The sequence below is a fragment of the Ictalurus furcatus genome, chromosome 2 (genome assembly GCF_023375685.1).
Source record: "Ictalurus furcatus strain D&B chromosome 2, Billie_1.0, whole genome shotgun sequence".
Classification (NCBI taxonomy): Eukaryota; Metazoa; Chordata; class Actinopteri; order Siluriformes; family Ictaluridae; genus Ictalurus; species Ictalurus furcatus.
This window is the reverse complement of record NC_071256.1, coordinates 33,980,730-34,006,922: the sequence shown is the minus strand read 5'-3', so window position 1 is coordinate 34,006,922 and position 26,193 is coordinate 33,980,730. Positions and strand designations below refer to the sequence as shown.

General features: G+C 39.3%; 1 protein-coding gene across 1 annotated transcript in view; it reads right to left on the bottom strand.

The window, feature by feature from the left end:
* The window catches only part of si:ch211-198m17.1 (mucin-17), a 44,737-nt gene extending 18,843 nt beyond the window's left edge, over nucleotides 1–25,894 (bottom strand). The window contains exons 1-2 of the mRNA XM_053640804.1: nucleotides 25,437–25,894; nucleotides 69–2,102 (exon numbers count right to left, since the gene is read on the bottom strand). Coding sequence (XP_053496779.1) covers nucleotides 69–2,102; nucleotides 25,437–25,506 — 2,104 coding nt within the window. The 5' untranslated portion in view covers nucleotides 25,507–25,894. The remainder of the gene's footprint in view (nucleotides 1–68; nucleotides 2,103–25,436) is intronic.
* Nucleotides 25,895–26,193: the final 299 nt, after the last annotated feature.

Sequence of the window (26,193 nt, the reverse complement as noted above, 5' to 3'; positions counted from 1 at the left end):
AAATAATTGTACATGTGATACAGTATTTTTTATAGTCTATAAGCTTTTCTACCTTAATGATTTCATACCTTCAGTTAATGGAGCTGGTGTATATGGAATGGTGCTATAGCTGGATGAAGATATGACAGTAGCATGACTGGACATGATGGTGCTGATTGTGCTGTCTGAAGAATCAGTAATGGTTGGAGTTAAGTCAGCAGTATGATTAGAAGTATGTGTAGATTCATTGTCTGTAGCTGTAACATGGGCCACATCGCTGAAGGTTGTTAGGCTGTGAGGAGATGAAGGTTCTGGTGTGGTTCTGTCAGATATATCATCTTCTATTTCTGTTTCTGTGGTCAGTTCCACAGTTGCTGGGATTCCAGTTTGCTGTGACCCTGTGGAAGCTAAATAGCTGAAGGTCACATCGCTGAAGGTTGTTAGGCTGTGAGGAGATGAAGGTTCTGGTGTGGTTCTGTCAGACGTATCATCTTCTATTTCTGTTTCAGCGTGGCTGCTGAAGGTCACATCGCTGAAGGTTGTTAGGCTGTGAGGAGATGAAGGTTCTGGTGTGGTTCTGTCAGATATATCATCTTCTATTTCTGTTTCTGTGGTCAGTTCCACAGTTGCTGGGATTCCAGTTTGCTGTGACCCTGTGGAAGCTAAATAGCTGAAGGTCACATTGCTGAAGGTTGTTAGGCTGTGAGGAGATGAAGGTTCTGGTGTGGTTCTGTCAGACGTATCATCTTCTATTTCTGTTTCAGCGTGGCTGCTGAAGGTCACATCGCTGAAGGTTGTTAGGCTGTGAGGAGATGAAGGTTCTGGTGTGGTTCTGTCAGATATATCATCTTCTATTTCTGTTTCTGTGGTCAGTTCCACAGTTGCTGGGATTCCAGTTTGCTGTGACCTTGTGGAAGCTAAATAGCTGAAGGTCACATCGCTGAAGGTTGTTAGGCTGTGAGGAGATGAAGGTTCTGGTGTGGTTCTGTCAGACGTATCATCTTCTATTTCTGTTTCAGCGTGGCTGCTGAAGGTCACATCGCTGAAGGTTGTTAGGCTGTGAGGAGATGAAGGTTCTGGTGTGGTTCTGTCAGACATATCATCTTCTATTTCTGTGGTCAGTTCCACAGTTGCTGGGATTCCAGTTTGCTGTGACCCTGTGGAAGCTACATAGCTGAAGGTCACATTGCTGAAGGTTGTTAGGCTGTGAGGAGATGAAGGTTCTGGTGTGGTTCTGTCAGACGTATCATCTTCTATTTCTGTTTCAGCGTGGCTGCTGAAGGTCACATCGCTGAAGGTTGTTAGGCTGTGAGGAGATGAAGGTTCTGGTGTGGTTCTGTCAGACGTATCATCTTCTTTTTCTGTTTCAGCGTGGCTGCTGAAGGTCACATCGCTGAAGGTTGTTAGGCTGTGAGGAGATGAAGGTTCTGGTGTGGTTCTGTCAGACATATCTTCTATTTCTGTGGTCAGTTCCACAGTTGCTGGGATTCCAGTTTGCTGTGACCTTGTGGAAGCTAGAGAGCTGAAGGTCACATCGCTGAAGGTTGTTAGACTGTGAGGAGATGAAGGTTCTGGTGTGGTTCTGTCAGACATATCTTCTATTTCTGTGGTCAGTTCCACAGTTGCTGGGATTCCAGTTTGCTGTGACCTTGTGGAAGCTAGAGAGCTGAAGGTCACATCGCTGAAGGTTGTTAGACTGTGAGGAGATGAAGGTTCTGGTGTGGTCCTGTCAGACATATCATCTTCTATTTCTGTGGTCAGTTCCACAGTTGCTGTGATTTCAGTTTCCTGTGACCTTGTGGAAGGGAGAGATACCATTCTGGGATCTGTTGTTACACTGGATGTAGGCATTTGTGTTGGATTTATTGCTGTAGTGGAGACCATGCTGCTCTCTGGAGAAGTCAGTTCACTGCGGTTTGTAGTTGGAGAAGCTGTTTCTGTCATAAGAGAAGTTGTTTCAGTACTGCTTCTTCCCATGTCTGTGTTGACTGTCACTATGGAAGAAGAAAGTTCTGTAGTTTCCATTGTACCCTGAGAGGTCATGGTTGAGGTGACTGGTGTTTCTGTAGAGAGTGTGGGCATGGTTGTGCTGGAATACAAGCTTGGATCTGCATCCAAGATAGCTGTAAGCACAAATATATATGGTAGTTCTACTTCTTCTTCATTCCGGAACACAGGGGTGGTTTTCTTCAAAACTAATGGACTTTTGCTTTGAAATTTGTTTGCTTCCTTACCAAGTACTAATAGCATAGCCATCACCTGACTGACCTTGTGTATATCCTATAAAAGGCCCCCACTACATCACACCCATTCCCGTTCCCATTCTTAAGACACGGTTAGCCCGATGGACCTGGTAGTCCTCTACTTAGTTGTAGAACAACAGTTAACTGCATGATCTTCCATTCTACTTCCTGTTGTTCTGGACCACCAGGTACACCATGGACACTCAGGTGGGCAAGAATGGCCAGAGGATGAGCTTAATATAGCAAGGTCCTTTCATAGGCTCCACATGAAAGGACACAGTCATGGTCACAGTCCTCCTCTTAGTAGATGTCAAGAAAAAGAGCAAACTCTACTGGTTCTGAAGAATACCGCTCTCCACTTAATCATAGCACCATGGATACATGTACAACCCTCCATAAGTGGGACGTAAAATACATAAAACCCACAAAGAAGAAAAACAAAGAGCAGAAGACACAATATCCTTCATGTATTATAAATGCTTAACTTTATCATTGAAATCATGGGAATGGAAAAATCATTCAAAGTTTAGTCTTCATTCTAATATAACTCACCTGGCCCAGTTACTGAAGGCTTTCAATAGATTCAAAATTTTTCTTTCTGGTGTCTCAGACACCAGGTCAATCCTCGTATGCAGTGCCTTTTAGACGTCAAGACTTTTACAAAACTTACTTCCTTTTTGGTGCAAGCATTAGTCATTCCTCAAAATATATTACTCATACTCTAAGAACATTTACATTCATTTGTCTTCAATAATTGCATCATCCTGGTCAAAGTTGCAGTCTATCTCAGGGTATAAGGCAGGAATAAAAGGTGAGTGGGTCTCTAGGCATCACGCTCACACATATCACATATTCATGTACACCCAGAAGCAAGAACATTTACTTGTTATGTATATATTCCACAAAGGAATCGCAGAGCAAAAAGGGTGCAAATATGGAGGCAAAATTAGCACTGGCATTAGCACAATTACAAATTCTGGTTGAGTAATGGTTGAGTTTGAACATTTTTTTAATAACTACAGTATACCTCACATATTTATCAAATATTATGAAATGTAATTAATTTCCCTAATAAGGTGGAACGTGTATGAGTAGAAAACGTAGTCTGATATAAGATTACAAAAAATTAAGAAGAGTAAATTGAATTGGTCACCAAATGTACTATCTATTTAAAAAAGTGATATAATAGGTAGGCTGTTTTGTTTGTTTGTTTGTTTGTTTGTTTGTTTAGGCACAATTACTACATTGTACAGGGTGGAAAGGAATACTGGGGACAGACAAACATGAAATATGAAAAATATTTTTTTCAAAAATAAGAATTCCTCAAAGAAGTTGCAGATTGTGCTAATTAAACCATTTTCTGTACCGCTTATCCTACACAGGGTCGCAGGGAGCCTGGGGCCTATACCAAGGAACTCAGGGCACAAGGTAGGGGACACACAGGACAGGGTGTCAATCCATCGCGGGGCACAATCGCACATACACTCACACTACAGATAATTTAGAGATGCCAATCAGCCTACAACATGTCTTTGGACTGGGGGAGGAAACCAGAGTACCCGGAGGAAACAGGGAAGAACATGCAAACTCCACACAGAGGGCAGAGGATGGAATTGAACCCCGGAGGTGTGAGGCAAACATGCTAACAAGTTGTTTTATATATATATATATATATATATATATATATATATATATATATATATATATATAGTGTGTGTGTGTGTGCGCAAGTACTGTACATGTACAAAGTTTAAAAATAGGCCTTACAGGTCATATGACATGGTTTTCTTAAGGGATACAGAAGGCTCTGCATACAAGGAATCCCACAGTATATTCCTATATTCTGTACTGCTATGATGAACACTGTTGACATTTCATATTATAATTACTATCCCTGTGTTTCATTCAGAAGGAGGCTGCATCTTAGTGAGGTTCCCTGTTTTCGACAAATGTGAAGGCAGAATCACTCAGTTCTGTTCAGATACAAAGGCTACAGTAATAACCTTTTTGATTTTATTCAGAGCTCAAATAAATCTTTATTTATCTGAGGAAACAATGTCAATACTGCTGTCTTTCTGTTTTCCATCAGTAGAGGGGCTGATGCTGTTATTACCAGATCAAGTGAGATGGACTGTGAGGTTGTTTGTTGTGGCATTGTGTGTGTGTGTGTGTGTGTGTGTGTGTGTGTGTGTGTAATCGTACACCCTACCTTCAGGCCTAATTAGTTAATACATAGCATGAGCATGCAAGGCCAGCATTGTTCTAAGAATTTGTTCTCAGCCGGTAAGCCTGGTAAGACAAAAATCTCTTTTTTATAGGATTTCTTTCTCTCTCTCTCTCTCTCCCCCCTTCCTCCCTCCATTCCTCCACCCACCAGACAGGCATCAGATCCCGGTCACTGTGGTTAATTTGATTATTTTCCAGGAACATACAGTGATAGAATGTGTCATGGTTTATTGCCTAGTAACCAAAATACAGTGACAGATTAAAAACTGGAGAAAAAAAATGAGCTGGGGAACACACCCGCCTTGTCAAGGCTTGTTTTATATAGCAATTTGTTGCTCACTGAGTGGACACACACCCACAGCAAAATATAGATATCGATATTCAGAAGTTAATGTTTACTTAAATACAGACACTCCTATTCAAGTGCGTAGGCGTGGGTTCGTGCGCATTGGGATATATATAAAACATTTTTAAGCTTTAATATAAGAGGCAGGCTCTGACAGGACATGCAGGGATATTGTTGTGGTGTGTAATGTTTTGGAAAAAGGTTTTCCGTGTGTCCGGAAATTTTCCTTTGATAATCAAAATGCACATGTATATACACACACACACACACACACACACACACACACACACCAGTGCCACCAACAAGAAGTAGCGCTTGACTGCTGTGAGGAATTGGTTATTCAGATGTAAATGAGGACTTAAGCGCCATTCAGACAGTTGCACAGGAATTGCGTGCACCAGTCTGGGCGAAAACCCGAGCAAGGAGCTATATTATGTAAAAACTTTTTTTTTTTTGCACAGACACAGCAGTAGGAGACTCAATCTGAGACATTACTTATCTCCAGGACAGAATTTGTATAATGGATAAAATGATATACGCGTCTAAGTGTAGCAGAAGAGTGCTCAGTCACCTTATCCTTCAAAACGTGGACGCTATTTCCTTACAGAAGAGCACATCAAATTAATCAAAACATCTGCAGTTTTGTGTTAAGTATATGTATCAAAATAGTAAATAAAATGAAAACAGTGTGATAAAATCACCTACATCCCATGCACAAATTCCAATTTCATAACCTCAATTTAGTATCTCCTGACTTCATTCATTTGTGTGCACAATTACCTGTCAGTGTGCGATATATAAAAAAATAATTAAATGCAAAATAATAGGATGTGCTGGATCAAGTGCTATTTTATAAGCTGCTGAATAATGAGAGAAAGCCATATTCATCTCAACGGCTGTCTCAATCGCAAAATCCTTCCAGTGCACTGGAACGTTCGCTCCCTAAAAAAATCCCATGATGCACCTCAAAAACCAGGGAGCATCGATGTTCACTATAGTCCTATTCGGACGGGACTAGTTTCCCAGGGGGACGTTAGAGAAATTTGTGTTGTACTTTGCAATTTTAATCCTGTCCGAATCTGCCAAGTCTGTTTTTTTCTCACACAAACGCTATAAAAAGGACCAACTGTTTTCCGGCTAACTCAGGGATCCTCTGAGAAATCTAATCCCGTCCGAATCCGAATGTCTGTGACTGGATATATATATATATATATATATATATATATATTTATTAATTATTATTATTATTATTATTTTTTCTGCTTGCTGCATGCAATTCAGATTAAAAAAATATAAAATCAACAAGAAGAGCCAAATCATGTAAACTGTTAAGACTAGGCACTGTAATATTAGTACACAACGCACACATCCAGAGCACGTGATCTTCTGTAACGCCCAGGGCCCAGTTGTTCAGATGTAATCTGATCGGTTTTCAGATATCGATCGGTTCTAATCTCGAAAATGGGTTGTTCAAAAGAAAAAAAGGATTCTGAAATCAGATTAGATCTGGATATAATCCAATCTTGCTTTTGATCTGGATCAAATCTTCAGTATGTGTTGTTCAAAACCTTTTAGTATGATTGGGAAACCTATTATACAAAAAATCAGGATTATCCTGATCCCAGCAGGAGGGTGGATTCAGGGAACAGAACAAAATGTAATAAAACTTTAAAACTGATCAAATAATACAACATTTCTATCATGTATTGTATACATTTATTTATATTTTGCATTGATTTGTTTACCCGTTACAGTGATAAAGTGGATAAAGTGAATCAGGATAAAACAGGCTACCAGTTAATCCTTTCAGTACAGTAAAGTAAAAAAGAATAAATAATCCCCCAAAACAGGTGTCATTATTAAACGAAAATAATATATATTAATTTTAACTGTCATTTATCACTGTATATTAATTACAATGAAACTATCATCAGAGACGATCCAGTCAAAAGTAGTTTCTAACAAGTGCGTCCCTTATTGCTCTCCACACATGACCTCTGAACATTCTTATGGACGTTTAGAGTTTTTATGATTAAAAACGTGTGCTGTTTTCTGTCTCTTCAAATAAAATGCTCTCCTACCTGTTGTTAATCTACCTGTAGCTAGTAGCCTACAGTGTGATATGTAAGTGATATGATTTACAGCACTAGTAATCCGGATTTGGTCATCTTGAAAGGTTTGTATCTGGATCAGGGTGATCTAATCCAATGTTGCTTGGAAAAACCGACACAAAAGTAAAGATAGATTACTTGATCCTGGATACAAAAACATGGGATTTTCAAATCCGGATCATTCTGACCCAGATTAAACTGTTTGAACAATTGGGCCCAGATGTGCAAAACAGACACGCCCACCTCTGTAATAAACTCTGTAAATAAATGTTAGTCCCGTCCGAATCGGTACATGGAATCACAGACATCAGTTGATTTATAAAACTAGTCCGGTCCGAATAGGACTTTAGTTCCCTTACTAGAAATGACGTCATATTTTCTGAAGCCTCTCAGCTTGAAAAAAGAAATAGGCGGACGAACTCTCAGCCAACTTCGTCTACAAATGTAAGCAGCTTGCTATTGTTGTTGTTTACGTTAGTGATTTTTAACTATATTTGACGTTCGATATACGGTTTGTTTGAATCTAATAACTTTTAATTGTTTAATGATTTTTTTTAAAAATCCTCTACCTCGACTACGTTCCTGCTTGAAGTACCATGACAGAAACACGAGCTAACAAATTTATATGACCTATAATGTCAGAAAGATATCAGTCCTGCCTGTTGTTGATAAATGGTGACGTTCTACAACACGAGTACATATAGTACGTTTACATGGACAGCAGTAATCTAATTATTGACCTTATTCTGAACAAGACAATATTCTGATTAAGGTGTTTACATGAGTCACATTTAGAATACTCCTTTCATGTTCCCGTTTTACATGTTATAGAACATAATTAAACGTCATGACATCACCGCGCCACGCCGTCCGACGTTCCCTCCAGAATTTCACGTATCGACATACAGTTGGTCTTCGTTATGGTACTGTATACAGTTTTGGGTGTTTTTATAAAATTTTTTTACGAACGCTTCAAGTGCGGTTAATTATTTGTCATGCTGTACGTGCTAATAGACAACTGCTTGAAGCCGTGGGCTGCGTCCCAAACCGCGTACTTACCCACTATATAGTAGCTGAGATACATGTATTTCTCCTAATACAGCCCTATAGTAGGCAAGTATGCGGTTTGGGACGCAGCTGTACTCTCTTGTTTGCCGTAAAACGGTTGAGCGCTGGCGTGTGTGATCGTGTCCTGTCGCAAAATGCGGTGAAAACTCTCCCACGACGTTAATAGTGTGATTAAGGTGTGTACATGTCTGTAATACATGTCGATAATGCGACTAAAACAGGAGTACTCCGCACGTCTTAATTCGATTTGTGTTTACTTCAAGTATGACCTTAATCGGATTAAGGTAATTAAAAATTGCTGTTTACATGGTAGTTTCTTAATCAGAGTATCGTCTTAATCGGGTTAATAGTGGATTACTGTTGTCCATGCAAACGCACTGACAGTCATGTCATCAGAAATCATCAGAGTCATCAGTGTCCCAATGTGTAGTGAGCCAGGGTCTTTACCAGTGCCCCAACTTGTGTACATGATATACTGGTTCACCTCCTAGAGAGCCAGGGAGCTGATTGAGACACACATTTGCTTTTATATTACATCATTACATCATTACATTTCCTTCTTCAGTCCACATTTTCTATATCTGATTTTTTTTTTTTTCAGACTTAAAGATAAGTGCTTGTGTTTATAGACAGTGGACTACTCAAGAAAAAAAAAAAACATCTCAGACACTTCTACTCAAGAAAGATCTGACAATTTTGAATAATATGAATAACACACTGTATCTCCACACCCTACCTTGGATATCACCTTCTACCACACCTTTTCTAAGTTTTCATGCTAATTCAGATGACAAACTGGCTGTTCTTTATAACACCACATTATCCCTGTAAACTGAAGGGAATATTGGCTGGCTGCACATTTTTATAGCACACTCTTGGAGTTTGAAACATATGTAAATATGTTTCTTTCTTTTCCATATATTTACTGGAGTATAAACCTTTGGTTTGAAAAAATTTTCAATTAATATAAGATGATTAATTAACTGGATATTTCATTAGTCTCATTAATTAAAGACGGGGAAACACAGGCGGGTTTTTAAATCTGCTTGTAGCTTGTTTACCATAAAAGTAAACCCTATGGTGGTCTGTTTACAATAATATACATTCACGTTTTAGCATGTTTGCTAAAATGGGGTAACCTGTTTGCTACAATGCTAGTTTTTATGGAGGGTCATTCAATTGTCCCCAGGGTCCTATGTTCCCCAGATCAATATTCTGTTAACACACACTAAGTAAACTTTTCCAAAGGTTTTATGTAGTCAGGACTCATTTTCCCAGGGCCCTATAAACTTTATTACCTTTGAACTTTTAACACATTTAAATGGATAACAACATACATTAGTTCCTTCATCCACGCTTGACATTTATGAAAGTTAAGAACTCGGAAAAGGAACTAGGTTGCACCTGCTGAACTAGTGTTCGTGGTAGTCTGTTGAATATAATTCTAGTTCTCGGGCCAGCATGTGTTTTTCTGAGTAATTTACACCGTGTGTGACCTGAACCATCGCACATGGTGTAATTCACTCAGAATTACCCAATACCGAACCGAGTGGATGTGGTGGTGCTTTACTGACTTCTGAAAAGAAATAGCAATAAATATCATGTTCAACAAAAATGAAGCATCAAGTTCAAATGTCAAAAGCACACACGTCCTAGGCAGAAGGTGAAGTCGTGTTGTCCTAAACTCCAGATATGTATACAGTAGGTCTACACTGTATTTACACAGTAATCATACTGCCACCAACACACCCCAACACACAGCATCTGAACTTTCACATTCCATTACATTTCACTGGAACAAAGCTGTAAGAAGTTGGCTGGTGATCCTGCTTACAACCATATAAATATATATATATAGCTTTCTATGTTTATGTAATAAGGAAGAAGATGAAACAAGTTGAAGAATATGACATTTTAAACATGGACAGTGATGCAGAGAGACAGCAATATTTTAGTGATTGTGAGGAGTGACTCAGTTCCCACTGTCTCTCTGAGTGTTTGCTGATATTAGTCATGTACAACACATCACACGCTCATATGTTACGTACATCGGAGTCCTTTTGCTCCTTTTGGAATTCGTGCAATTCCTGTGAAGCAAACAGTGACTCCCAAGTTGTCTCTATCAACATTTCCATCTTTTGGCACAGTGAAACCCAACATCTGTGTGATATGAGCCACAATCTACCTGCATCTATTTTTAAAGTCCCTAACACAGTTTCGAGAAATGTGACGGAGTAAAATAATACAATCATTTCATCTGACATGCTGCATTGTAGTGGAAATACATTGTTTAACTCTATTCATTCTACATTATTTGCTACAAACACACACACACACACACACATCAAATTTGTTCACTATAAGACTCTTTTGTGTGTTAGTCTTCAAAACAATGCTAGAAATGCTAATCTATCTAACGTTAGTTTATGTGTTTTTCTAATAATTTACTATAATGCTAGATGTTGTGTTAGCCTGTTCACTATAACCCAGGTTTGTGTGATAACTTGTTCACTACTATGCTAGCTTGTCTGTTTTATGCTTAGTATAACTCTACTTTAGTGTGTTAGCCTAACTACTACAAGAATAATTTGTTTGTTAGCCTGTTCACTATAATCCAAGTATATGTGTTAGGCTATTCAATACACTGTTTTGAATGTTAGTCTTCAAAATTAAGCTAGTTTCCATGTTAGCCTGTTTACTATAACACTAGTGTGTATGTTAGCTTGTATACTATATCACTAGTGTGAATACGTTCACTGTAATGCTAGTTTGCATGTTAGTCTGCTTACTATAATTCTAATTTATGGGTTTACATGTTCACTATAATGGTGTTTTGTATGTTATTATTTTCACTATAGCACTAGTTTATGTGAGCCTGTTCACTAATTTGTGTGATAGCCTGTTCACCATAAAGCTTGTCTGTGCTAGTCTATTTTCTATAATGCTAGATTGTGTATTAGCCTGTTCGCTATAACACAAGCCTGTATGATAGCTTGTTCGCTACAATGCTAGATTGTGTATTAGCCTGTTCGCTATAACACAAGCCTGTGTGTTAGCTTGTTCGCTACAATGCTAGATTGTGTATTAGCCTGTTCGCTATAACACAAGCCTGTATGGTAGCTTGTTCACTACAATGCTAGATTGTGTATTAGCCTGTTCACTATAACACAAGCCTGTATGGTAGCTTGTTCGCTACAATGCAAGATTGTGTATTAGCCTGTTCGCTATAACACAAGCCTGTATGATAGCTTGTTCGCTACAATGCTAGATTATGTATTAGCCTGTTCGCTATAACACAAGCCTGTGTGTTAGCTTGTTCGCTACAATGCTAGATTGTGTATTAGCCTGTACGCTATAACACAAGCCTGTATGATAGCTTGTTCGCTACAATGCTAGATTATGTATTAGCCTGTACGCTATAACACAGTCTGTGTGTTAGCTTGTTCGCTACAATGCTAGATTGTCTATTAGCCTGTTCGCTATAACACAAGCCTGTATGATAGTTTGTTCGCTACAATGCTAGATTATGTATTAGCCTGTACGCTATAACACAGTCTGTGTGTTAGCTTGTTCGCTACAATGCTAGATTGTCTATTAGCCTGTTCGCTATAACACAAGTCTGTGTGTTAGCTTGTTCACTACAATGCTAGATTGTGTATTAGCCTGCTTACTGTAACAATAGTTTGAACGGCATGGTGGATTCAACACTTGTGAGAGCTTTCTTGTTTTCCCACAGCATGACCGTCAGTGTAATCCTTGCCAGTATCTGTGTGTGATGGTAGCAGACACTGTTGCATACATGGTGGTGGTTACAAAAACATGAAACTTGATATGGAAAGAAAGAAAAAAAAACACATTCAACCAAAGTCAGACAGGAACCTGAAACACAGCTGCAGTGTTTAAGTGTGTAGAGCCTTAGAGTTTTTAAATATGCACCTCTCCGGTGTTCCAGGCTGAAACGGGAGAAACAAAAACAAATAACGTGGACCACCAACATTCAACCAATCAGTACGAGAAGGCATCTCTAATCGCCTGTCAATCTTGTCTATTCAGAAAGCTCCGCCTCTTGAACATGGTGTTTTAGAATATGCTTAAATCAAGAAGAATAATAGGTCAAGGGCTTGTTCCTCTGTAGGAACCCTGAAGGCTTAGAACCTACAACAGTGTGTTTCCATTTCAGACAGGGTTCCAGGTAAAAACCCTTGAGGATCTGTTCTTCTAAAACTATACGTTCCAAGGATGTATTTTGGTGGGCGTGGCTTTGGTGGGAACATTGAAGGGAGGGGCTGTATTTGTTTGGGTTTTGAGTTCCAAAACATCTAGCTTCAGATAATTGCCAGCAAAATGGCTGAGTGTACAACACGGAATGAAAACAATAAGGAATTTTTCGTCCATAATGTGTCATATTTTCTGAGTGAAACCAGATATTCAGGATTTGACTGGATTGTGAAAAATGGCTAGTAAGCAAGTACCTACATTCTTCTCTCTAGTACAAGTGTAATTACTAATCTGAATAAATCCTGAGGTCCACCTCCAAATTCTTCACTCAAGTTAAAGTACATACACTCACTGTCCACTTTATTAGGAACACCTGTACACTGATGCAAATATCCAATCAGCTAATCATGTACATTACATTACATTTATGGCATTTTGACAGACGCCATTATCCAGAGCAAAATAAACATTTACCTCATTTATACAACTGAGCAATTGAGGGTTAAGGGCCTTGTCCAAGGGCCCAACGGTGGTAGCTTGGCAGTGCTGGGGCTTGAACACCTGACCTTCTGGCCCAGCGCCTTTAACCACTGAGCCACCACTGCCCCATGTAACACATATATAGGTCAAGAGCTTCAGTTAATGTTTACATCAAACATCAGAATTGGGAAAAACAATGTAACCTCAGTGACACTGAACATGGTTTGGCTGCTGGGATTTTCAGCGAAGAAGTCTTTAGAGATTACATCGAATGGTGAAAAACAACAACAACAACAAAAAAACATCCAGTTCATCCCGTGACAGTTCTGTGGATTTGACGAGAGAGGTTAGAAAGAATGGCCAGACTGGTTTAAGTAGACAGGAAGGCTACGTTAACTCAAATAACACCCTTTACAAGTGTGGAGAGCAGAAAGGCGTCTCAGATATATATAACATAACGCTTCAGGATAACCATGAGGCGGATCAGCTACAACGGCAGACGACCACGTCGAGTTCCACTCCTGTCTTTCAAGAACAGGACTCTGAAGCTACACTGGACATTCACCTAAACTGCACAGTTCAAGAAGGGAAAAAGGCCAGGGGAGGTTTTTCTGATCTTTAACTGTGACTTGGAATATTGACTCCGACCACACTAAATAGCTGAATGTTAAAAGCTAGCTTTCACAATACAAGCTGCCTTGATGCATACAAAGTGTACACAGCATCAGATTACATTCTGTAGGTCACAGAATACTGAAGCTGTCTGTGGCTAAAAAGTCACCTTATGTCTGTACAAATATATGATTATAGAGAAATGATGTATAGTTTGAAAATGCAGTTACTAGATATATATATACATACATACATACATATATATATATATATATATATATATATATATATATATATATATATATATATATATATATATATATATATATATATAAACTCAATAAAAAAACATCAACTGTTTTTATTTCCAGCAAATAATAATGTGCAATAATGTGTAAATATTTGTATTAACATAAAAAGACTCAACAACTGAACAAGTTTAACAGACAATTGACGAACAGAGATGGAATAATGAGTCCCTGAGTGAAGGGGTGAGGGTCAATATCAAAAGTAACAGTAAGTATCTGGTGGCCACCAGCTGCTTTAAATACTACAGTGCATCTCATCCTCATGGACTGCACCAGATTTATGAGTTCTTGCTGTGAGATGTTCCTCCACTCTTCCAACAAGGCATTTGAAAGTTCTCGATCACATCTGGGAGGGACACACACACACGGTTACACGTGGTTTGCCACTACAAGGACGATCCGCTGTCGTTCCTGTCTCCCTGTAGCCCTGTCTTAGGCGTCTTACATTACAGACATTGCAGTTTATTGCTCTGGACACATCTGCAGTCCTCATGCCTCCCTGCAGCAGGTCTATGGCATGTTCACGCAGGTGAGCAGGAACCCTAGGCATCTTTATTCTGGTGTTTTTCAGTAGAAAGGTCTCTTTAGTGTCCTAACTTATTATAACTGTGACCTTAATCTCCTACAGCCTGTAAACTGTTCGTGTCTTAAGGACTGTTACACAAGTGTATGTGCAATAATTGTTCATGATTCATTGAGCAAGCATGAAAAACATCGTTTAAACCCTTCCCAATAAAGATCTGTAAAGCTTATTTGGATTTTACAAAATGATCTTTAATACACAGTCACCTGAAAAAGGGAGTTTATATATATATATATATATATATATATATATATATATATATATATATATATATATATACACAGTGGGGGAAATAAGTATTGAACACATTTTTAAAAAAAATTCCAGTAAATAAATTTCCAATGACGTTATTCACATGAAATTTTCACCAGACATCAGTATTAACTCAAGAAATCTGGAAATATAAAGAATTCACAACATTAAAGTCCATAAATAAAGTTACGTATAATAAAGTGGAATGACACGGGAAAAAAGCAATTACAATATATTTAATGAAAAAAATGTTGATGTGTCCAATACTTATTTCGCCCACTGTGTGTGTGTGTGTGTGTAATATAATTATATATATATAATTTTATTTATTCATTTAGACTTGTACATTAACAAAGTAAAAAGTATTGGTTAATATTTTATTTTTATTATAAGTTTCGAGGTGGGCAAAAGTCACTGCATTTTGATTGAAGATTATGGAAAACAAGAATACTGTATTTTTACGTGATGGTCTTTTTACTCTGATGAGTAGGAAAAGGGACTGAAGGTGAAAAAAAAAACTGGTCCGTTTTAATTGCAGTTTGTTTTTAAGTGCGCAGTAGTAGTGACTCGAGCCTCGCTCCTGTGAATGTACCATAGTCGATAATCCATATCGCTTGGATAAACTCCACGTGGCCACATGATACAGCGTTGTCATAGATACAGCCCATCTTTTGCTGACAGCGTGAGTCAGCGAGTGAGAGAAAAAAACTAAAGATGGCACTGGGCCTTGTTCTCTGTTCTTATCATATCTGTGTGTGAACCAGAACTTCTGCTTATGAATGAATGAGCGTGTGAATGTGTGTGTGTGTGTGTGTGTTGGGATGGGACAGACTGACCTTGCAGATCACTTCTCATCTCCCGCATCCACCCACCCACACGCACACACACACACATGCACGCACAGCTTGGAGAAAACACTATCCTACATGACCTGTTTCATGTTTTCATATCACAGGTAAGAAAAATGGACTGGAATAACAGATTGATATTGTACAATAGAACTGTACCCAAACACACCCACTTAGCAAACACCAACACTTCCCTCTAACACATACACTGACCTGGAGTGTCAGTGTAGAAAAGTACTGAATAAAACATAATGCTGTTTGTTATAGGAAAATGATCAGTGATAGAGTGGTGTGATGCGATGTTGAGAATACATACTATAATGAGGATATATATGCAATAACAGCATGTCCTGAAGCGTTTTATTCCTTTTATGCCACAAAGCAATTTTTTTTTTTAAATTAATTAAACAATGACCTGTTGTACATTTTACTTATTTATAGTTAGATTTAATGTTATGGAACAACGGTGAAACAAAACAGGTCATGTTCTCACTTCTATTATGAAAACTATCAACTGTTGTTCACTCACCAGCTTCTGATTTTTTTTTTTCTCTCTAATAATTTATTAAGAAAATATAATAATAATAATAATAAAACTCAAGACAAGTTGAAATAAAATAAAAAAAGATCTGAGCTCTCACAAAGCTCCTGTAAGGAGCTTCAGCATTACGGAATGAAACTTGTTCCAAAATTATTGAACATAACTTTTCAGGAAACAAACAAACATATACAGTGAGAAAGAAGAAAACTGAACTCAGCTGCAAACATTTAACATGGTCTTTAAATGTGGTTTATGAATGGTTTATGGTTTATGAACTTGTGCCACAAGTTTACAGTCGCCATTCTGGCACAAATCTCACATGTGGGCGGGGCTTAACAGCGGTTTACGTTCATTGGCTAGTGAGATTTGGACCGACAGCTCCCTGACCACGAAGTAGAGACGTCAGTGTTGTGAATTTTGGACAGCGTTCTGGATGCGGTTCTCTGTATAGTTATAGTGTTTGTACTTCGTAGTGGAAATTGCTTACTTACTAAGTCAGTGTATTAGTTTGTAATTAATATTTGAGGTTTGGGTATTCTCATACGACAATTTTTTTTCGAGACGAGCTCTCAGGAGCTACACGAAGCGTCGTCATCGTCACTATCATTATCATCCTCGTCATCATCCTCCTCAGCAGGACACTCGAGCTGTTGATCCAAATCTCACTAGCCGATGAGAGTAAATCGCTGTTAAGCCCCGCCCACACATGAGATTTGTGCCAGAATGGCGAACGTAAACTTGTGAAGCATAAATGAAATCTCTGGCAACGCATGCATAAACCATGATTAGCAAAAAGGAAGCTTAGAAAACTGTTAACAAAGAATGCTGTTTATTTGTTTAACTTTTTGTTACTGAGTTTTCATTTCCAGAGTGTTTTTCTTCTTTTAAATATTACAGTTGGCTAAAATAATCACAAAAAAATTGCAAGACATGCTAATCCATTTCTTAGCTAGCTAGGTACTTTCAACATGCTTCACTGATGCAATAGGTTATGTTAGAATTTGTTGGTGGAGACTCATCCATAAGCTGCTTTGGTGTGTTATGACGTAAAGAGTAAAACGCCTGGCGTGTCTTTGGAAATATGTTTCCTCTGGGAAACTAATCGGCGTGTAATTTTTGTTCTAATGTGGTAAGCTAAGGAGACACTGCGGTTTATCGTCTCAGAAGCTTAGAGTTAGTGCGCAGGATTCTCCTCCTTCCTGCCCTCTACATCCCTCCATCTTGTCATCTGAATCTGAGTATTAAAGAGGAATGCAGACAAACAATCCCTCCTCATAAGTCACTCTCATACCAGACATATCCTCAGATTTGAGTTCCTAAGAACATTATGAAGAGAGAAGGGATCTATGCGTATGAAAAAGAGGAGCCCTGAGGGTGTTGGTTTCTGCATTCAAGGGCCGCAACATCAAAGGAGCGAGTCTGACGCCAGTGCAGGTATCTGATGGTCATGAACAGCTTTCACTCCCACCTCTGACAGGCCTGGCTTTTTATCCGACTCTCTCGTGCACACATGCTATCTCTGCTTCATTCTTTCCTGACAGAAGCACACCCACTCCATACATCTCAGCCCCCATAAGCCATGGAGCGTCAGGTCGCGATACGATAATGTGATCTTACACCACAGCACTGGGGCATTCTCAAATTTGATTGGTCAGAAGGTGGTGTTCTAATGCGATACTGTTTCTACAGTAACAGCTCATTCACTTGTATAGGGACTTGTATGGCAGATGCTCAGACATCATTTAAGACTAACAATAAACTGATTAAAATGTGTTGTTATTTAACAAAGAAAAGCATAGGGTGAAGCTAACAGACTAGATTTTCAACAAGTGATGAGGAAAATCATGAGTTAGGCCTTTGTATGTCCACAAGTCTCACCATTGCTTTTCTAAATAAAGTTAGTATCCCCGACACATCCAGTTACATAATACATCCCAAGATATCGAGTAAGAGACAACCAGCAATGAACGCCAATGGCTGCAGGTGGCAGGGCCTGTTACAGCCTGATGACATCATCATCCTGCACTGGACTTTGGACTATTGGGCAAGGAGGGGATATGGGTGTAAACCCTCAGGGAGCTGGGGTGTTTTTTTCAACTGCCATATGCCTTGGTCATTACAGCCAGGATGCTCAGGTTTGACACCATAAGCCCAAGCTCTAGGCAGTTTGACCCCAATAAACATAATGAAAGGAACCACAAGCATTTCAGGGTATTTTACACCAAATAATGTTAAGCAGATGCAACAGGGACAAACCAAGCAGGCCAATAATAATACATGTCAGTGTTATACCCTAGCTTTTACAATTTCTTTAACAGCATGTAAACTAGGGATGTAACCAAATACGACTATATTATTCGGATTGAAGAGATACTGTTGTGTGTAATGTTCTAAACAAATACATATAGGGAGCATGGTGGCTCTTAGTGGTTAGCACGCTTGCCTCGCACCTCTGGGAAGGGGGTTTGAATCCTGCCTCTCCCCCGTGTGTGGAGTTTGCATGTTTTCCCCTGTGCCTACAACATGCGTTTCTAAATTGTCCATAGTATGTGAATGTGTCTGTGAAGTGTTGGCAACCCTGTCCAGGATGTCCCCCACCTGCACCCCGAGTTCCCTGGGATAGACTCCAGGCTCCCCTATGACCTTGTGTAGGGGAAAATGGATGGATGGATGTATACATAGCACACTATTTGTTTTTATAGGGTTTTTTTTTTTCAGAAAGCTGCCAGAAAGCTTCAGGTTGAGACTAGAGGTGTGCATCAGGACTACGACCACACAGTTTGTACTTTAATGCGGAGCTTGAAGGACACAAGAATGAATCTGGCCAGGTTGCCAGGTCAAAATCCCCCCGAATTACATCTCAAAAAAAATAAACACAGCATTTCTGATTTGCAGCATGTGCGATACGCGGATGTTATCCACTCCAGAAACGCCTTTTCCCTCTTCCAGTGATTGCAATATATCTTAAAACAGAAACTGTTCTGGATATTGTAGTTACACTGTCTGCACTTATATTTTCCCTGTGTTTGCCATAGCCAATGTTTTTGGAAAGCGGATTTGCAACTTTGTTCACCAGCAAGTTTGTTCCCAAAACAAAGTATAATGTGGCTGTAGTTGTTTGCTCCAGTATCCCGACCTAAACACTGCTTTACTAAGCTTCAAAATAAACCATATCTACCATAGTTCTCTACCACTGCACACATGGACCACATGCTGTTCACACTGAATTGTGTGTATTATAGGCATTATAATGAAATGCTGCTTAAAGGACCCCATGTTGACTCACAGCAGCACTACTGAACTGTATCAAAGCCAAAACCTAAAGCTAACCTGCCAAAGATGGCTATTATTGTCAGCCGTAAACAACAGTTCCAAGATTTTGGAAACACGTTGTTGTTTTGTAAGCTTGCTTACTCAGTCACATTAGATGGAAGATTTGCCAGAAAGTTCCACAGTCCGTCTTGATCAGGAGGTGAATAAAGCGGTCTTTTGCAAATCGCTATTTGTTGTTATAATTTACGAAAGAAAATTACTCTTTTTTTTTTCCAGGTGTCATGTTGTTTATTTTCTTTTCTTTTTGTGTTTCTAGGACAAGGTCCGGTCTAGCCCATGCCCATGACCAGTTTAAATCCAAATATGAATACAGATACAAATATTTGGATTACTAAACAAACACAGCCACGAATACAGACTGTGGCACTGTTACTCCCTTAATGTAAATATATTCATCAAGCCTATTATTTAGTAACTATAAGTTATAAAAGTGAGGAATATAAATCTGGACCCGCTGACAGGGACTGGGAGTTTATAAGGGTGCTATCAAAGTCCGAAATTTCTCTGATTTACTGTATGCATTGATGTCTACTTAAATACGTATGCTATACAAGACAGACCAATTCATATCAATTAACAGTGAATATCATTTGACACGGTGCATTCGACCACAAATTCCTACTGTTTATTAAGGGTATAATTGTATTTCCAGATGATATGGTCTATATTATATTGGTTCTTTTACACTGAGAGTGATTTGGTTATTGATTCGGATATGCACGCAACAGAATATAAGATTTTAACTTAAAAGTTTTCTAAATTAGCTGAATTATCGTGACGTTTAATAGCTATTTATGTCTCTTTCTCCCTCAGTTCATCCTAATAGGTCTCTTTATTTGCTTCATATTTCATCTAACAGATGGCCCCCAGGAAGAGCACTTGTTCAGTGGGACCCGGAAGACAGACATACACACACACACCCACACACACACACTGTCATATCCTATTAAAGCATGGCCAGCACATGGCTAGCAATTAGGGAGGCGGATTTACTGTCAGTAATCCAATAGAACAGAAAAGGGAGCTAGAAAGGGAATAACTCTAAGAGACCTACAGAGAAAGAGAGAGAGAGAGAGAGAGAGAAGGGGGGGGGAAGCATTGAGGACCAGAAACAAACGATGAAGAAATACACCAACAATACGCCTTATTAATAAACACCTAACCACTAAGAGAGAGAAATGAAACTGATTAAACAAATAAAACACGTCACTGTCCGCTACTTGGTTAATTGCCAGTTTCGGTTGATATTTATACGTGAGTGAAAGAAAAAGGCAGTGGATGGAAAGAGCTTTACGGAAACAAAGCACCATTAACCTACAGGAACACAGATTAGTGTTAACACACCAACACACACCAACAATCCTCTTAGCACAAAATCTCTCTACACAACACACACACACACACACACACACACGTGTGCACATCTTCGTCTCCTCTGAGTCTGAGACAGTTTTCACGATTAGTTTATTTGCTGCTCTGGAGTTTGACTCTTATGACATTGTGCCCTTTAGTTACATTTGGGTTTCATTTGGTTGGGTCACTTGGTTTCGAGTTCTCCAAACTGTCTGTACACCTGGACGTTCCTTGATTGGTCAGGATTGTGGTTTGTCGGGTCGCAAAGGTTGTTTTAAGCTCTGCAAGTCATGCGTTTTAATTAGAAAAATGATATAATATTATGATTGTAGGGGGGCACAGTGGCTTAATGGTTAGCGCTTTTGCTTTGCACCTTCAGGTTTGGGGGTTTGAATCCCGCCTCCTCCCTGCCCCTGCGTGTGAAGAGCTCGCATGTTCTCCCCATGCTTCGGGGGTTTCCTCCGGGTACTCCAGTTTCCTCTCCAAGTCCAAAGACATGCATTTTAGGATGATTGACATTTCCAAAATTTTCCATAGTGTGCGATTGTGCTCTGCGGTGGGTTGGCACCCGGTCCAGGGTGTCCCCTGCCTTGTGCCCCAAGTTCCCTGGGATAGGCTCCAGGCTCCTTACTACCGTGTAGGATAAGCAGCATGGAAAATGCATGGATGGATAGATTATTATTGTTAGCTACCAGTTAATAATTTTCCAATATTTTACATAGATTATAACCAATAAACCATTTTGTCTGATAACATTGATTCATTACTCAAAAATCTTGGGAATTTTGGGCATGAGGCACATCTGGCACATTTATTTCTGTTGTGGATGAGTGAATGAGCGAGTGAGTCCAGTAGTTCTTGTGTTATCTCTTCCTCCTATATGGCACATCCTCATGCTCCTTCATCAGCAAATAAGACACCTTGGCTAACAAAAATGTTGTAATATTGTTTCTCACAATCTCTCCAGTTTGCAGTTGCTCCCTCACTCCTCCCTCGCATACCTCCTGTCCTGCTCACACTCATATCTCTGTCTTCCCTCTCACGCTCAATGTCTCACACGTCCTCCCTTTTAACCCCCTGAGACTCTCCTCTCATCCCTCACTCTTCTGTCCATGGCTCTCCTCGTATCCTCAACAGGAGGAATGTGTGGTGCCAGACAGAAGTCTGTTTCAGCCTCAGGGCTGTTCCATTGTTCTTTCTTTCAAGTTTATGACTGCTACTTTTTCCTCTTTTCCTCATACCATCCCTTATAGAACACTTTATTAGAAGCAAAATCACCCACTGAGGCAAGCAAGACCAGTATATGCCACGTTAACCTGTCTTGACTGGGTCACCATCCTGTATAATGAGTCTTTATTGGTCATGTATACATTACAGCATAGTGAACTTCTTTTCTTCGCATACCCCAGCATGTCAGGAGGTTGTGGTCAGAGCGCAGGGTCAGCCGTGATACAGCACCCCTGGAGCAGAGAGGGTTAAGGGCCTTGCTCTTAACAGTGGCAGCTTGGCAGTGCTGGGGCTCAAACCCCTGACCCTGATCAGTAACCCAGAGCCTTAACCGCTAAGCCACCACTGTATGAGAAGTCAAAATTTCCTGTTAGAGGGTGACTCAATGTCAAAAATGCCTTGGAACATTCAACTCATGACAGCTGTGTATATATATACACACACGCATGTACATACACACACATATGCACGCACACACACACACACAAGATATATGTGTTACACCTGGTGTATAAAGCAGGTCTGATCTATTAAAGGAAGAGTTTTGCAAAAAAGGGAACTTGACCCACTTTTAGGTAACATGAACCTGATTATAGACCGATCACGCACGTGTCTGGAAAGATCACACCATATTGTGACATAACTGACATCACCAAATTGCTGGTTTCTTCTTTTGTGATATTTTTCAGGCCTTTACCACAGACTCTTTCAGTTGTTGTTTGTTTCAGGGCGTTTCTCCCTTCAGTCTCCTCTTGAAGAGCTGAAATACTGCTCACCTGGGTTAAGGTCTGGCGATTGACTTGGCCAGTCTAAAACTTTCCACTTTCCCCCCCCCAAATTCATTTGGATGCACTTCTCTGTAAATCGGCAGACAAAATTGTTCCTGTAAACTGCTGAATTAATTCTGCTGCTCCCATCATGAGTTCAATCAGAACCAGAAAACCGTGTTCCATTATTTTTGCTCGCCTACAAATTGGGTGGTCTGATTCAAAATGTGCTATGTTCCTAAGCTGTTTAACATGTCTACATATATTTAAATACCAGGAAATAAAAGCTGAAATTCTAAACTCTCTTCTCATATTCATCTTTTGATCTCAAACCCAAATGTTTTCAGTCTACAGCAAAAAAACAACAACAACAAAAACAAACAAACAAATTGGCCTTGCCGTTCCAATAGTTTCAGATGGGACTGTATGTGTTATGGTCATGTATGTAGAACTTTCGCCATCATGACACTGCATACATCTTGAACACACTCCCATCTCTGTGATTTATTACTAATTACTACAAACGTCCAGCAACATTACTTAACAGATATACCCCATCCTAATGAGTACTATAGACGTCCACTGTTGTTAGAAATAACGGTGCAAAATGAAACAAGCAAACTCTGGACGCTAAACAAGTCTTGATTTGTCATGTACATTGAGTGGAAAATTGTGTAAATGTGTAATTGTCTACATTTTTGGGTCGACTACTTCCTTAAAAATCTGCTTAACCAGAATAGGTCATCCAGTTTCTCTGAAATAACAATAACCAGTTCATTATATCCTGAAGAAACAATGAATCTGCTCATGAGACTGCAGTTTTGTCATGCAGTCACCTGTATACACTTTGCCACCAGCAGTCCAGGAGCAGCAGAGCTGCACCATCAATGTTTACACTGGTGAATTTCCAAGAATCCAAAACAAACCAGAGAGTTTCATCAACAAAGCACTGAGTCATACATCAATGCCTCACTGAACATCTCAGTGCCTTAAGGGTGACACTATGACTCAGGAAGGACTAAGCACCAAGCATGATATTTAGAGTTATGCAGAAGTACAAGCAACATCTGAATCACGTTTGCTAAGAAATGTTTCACTAAACAAAGCTTTTCATTGACATCCAACTGTGCACCAAAACCTTCCACAAGGGAATAATCACATGATTCATAAATCACATGACGTGAATTTTACACATTACATTTTCCATACATTTAGTGTACCATCACATGTAGTGTACGTTTGTATTTTTTGACACGGGTCAATTATTTTCATGTGATTTTTCAGATTCGTAGGATTCATTTACATGTAAATGAATCACATGATTCATTTTGATTCGCTTAGTTCGTGATTTTTTTTTTTTTTTACACAAGCGGTTTATTTTCACGACGTGATATTTTTGTAGGACGTGCGGTTTTATTTATCCCGTCATTCAGACGTCACATGTTCACTTGTGTCCAAATCTGCAATTTCAAGCTATAACGTTTTGAAACGAACTTTCACGTGATTTTTTTTTCTCTCTTCTTCCTCCACATATAGCCCGCATAATCATATGAAACGTATGCCATTTTTCCGGAGGAGAAGACTGTCAGAAAAAATAGGAAATCTGCTTGTAGTACATGTAAAATTACAATTTGCATGAGTTCTGCTTTTTATTACACTGACACCTATATTAACCCTATAAACCAAGGTAAATTACACACATTCTCCTTTTATTTTCACTGTACTCAGTGAATGATTCATAGTAGTTACTGAATGAAATGCTTTTACAAGGAACGATTCCAAACTCCAGCATGTTTAGAATAAACAAACAACGTTCATGTTTCAGGAAATAATTCATCAGAACCATGTAGAACCACTTAAAAAGGCTAAGGACCTTTAGCTATCCAAAGAACACTTATTTTAAAAAAAAAAAACTCCTTTCCCTAAATGTTTTGCAACAACACTGTAATAATGACCTTTATTTGAGTAATACTGTATCATTAAAAAGGATCATGATTAATTATTATTATTACCATGGCCACTCTCAAGTCCAAATCCTTCTCCTAAACCTGTATTTCTCAATACTGCCCGTTTAATTCCTCCCACACTGAACATTTTCAGTGGGTTCACTCTAACTGAATTGAGTCAGGTGTGTTAGACCGGAGAAACAAACAAACAAACAAACAAACAAACAGACAGACAAAATCCTGTCTAAAGAAGTGATAGAAGAATTGATGTATTGTAAGAGAATATAACACAAGGACTGATGTAAAGGATTGAACAAAGTGTCTGATCAATGCTATAAGATTTCTTTCAGGTCTGGGGGAAATTAGTATAATTATCATACTTAGCTATTTACTATAATTAATATCTTGTTTGATAAATGTACTATGAAGTATTGCCAGATCAACTAAAAGAAGGAAAGATTTTTGGAATTTTTGGTTAAGAGAATTATTTTCAGCCATTTTTCCCCCCATTAAATAGCCTATATAAGGTGCTACTGAAATCATCCCTGTCCAGGGTGTCCCCTATCTTGTGCCCCATGCCTCCTGAGATAGGCTCCAGGTTCCCCGCGACCCAGTAAGGATAAGCGGTATAGAAAAAGAAAACAAATGGCCACTGAAATCATAGAAAAGCATGAGATTTATTCAGGGCCACATGGAAGTTCATTACTACCTGCACATATAATGAGAGAAAAAAAAAATCAATAAATAAAGGCACTACTCAAAAGCAGAGGTCATGAAGGAGGACTATCAGCTTCACTTTTAGACAAAAGTTCAAACTAGGACCTATAAAGGTTCTTCTGTTTTGCGCACTGGAATTAATCAGGGTTAGAATCTACAAGAAGAGACTCTCTGAGACTGTCCATGGTCCTTAAAACCCCATGTCAACGTGTCAAATGTTTTTTTTTTTCCACCCCTCAGTCTACCAGTAGGCCTAAAAATAAATAAAATCCCGTTACCTGATGTCACGCACAGCGCCAGGACAAGTTGGCGCAGGAAAGCCTGGGTACGCCGCTCAAGTCGCGCCATTGCGCAAAGTCTCAGCTTGGAAAATGGAGAAAGAAACAACTTATAAAGAAATCACAAGTAGATTTGAAGATGAAAGCCGTGTGAGCTTGTGATCCTGTGGAAGGACAGTGATGACTGAGCAGTTCCGCTACAGGTGCCTTTTCCAGAGCGCGTTAAAGTCCTCGCCCCTTCTCAGCGCGCAGAACGGTCACTGCGGTTACGCCCCAAACCGCACACCACCCCGTGAATGTCACTCTAAAGTGCATGCTGAAATGTTACCTGAAACCGTATCCTAAGTCGCCTTCGATTGAGTGCGCTTGTGTGCGGATTGGGACGGAGCCACCGAGACGCGCGTGATTCTTCCTGCAGTTAATTTGGACTGTTTAGATTGCTCACAGTGATCCAAATGTTTTTGTTTTTTTTTTGTTGTTGTTGTTGTTGTTTTTACATTTTGCCACACAAATACGAACTTTTAGACAAGAAACAAGAAAAGGAACTAAAGGCTGTTCAAATGTATGATGCGTTATGAATGTCACATCATTTCTTCAAATAAATCTATATAGATTGATCTCTGTCATGTGCCATTTCCTGTTTCAGTACTTGGAGCTGGCATCCATCTATTTTCCATACCGTTTATCCTACACAGGGTCGCAGGGGAGCCTGGAGAGTATTCTAGGGCAGGGGTTCCCAAACTTTTCCAGGGCAAGG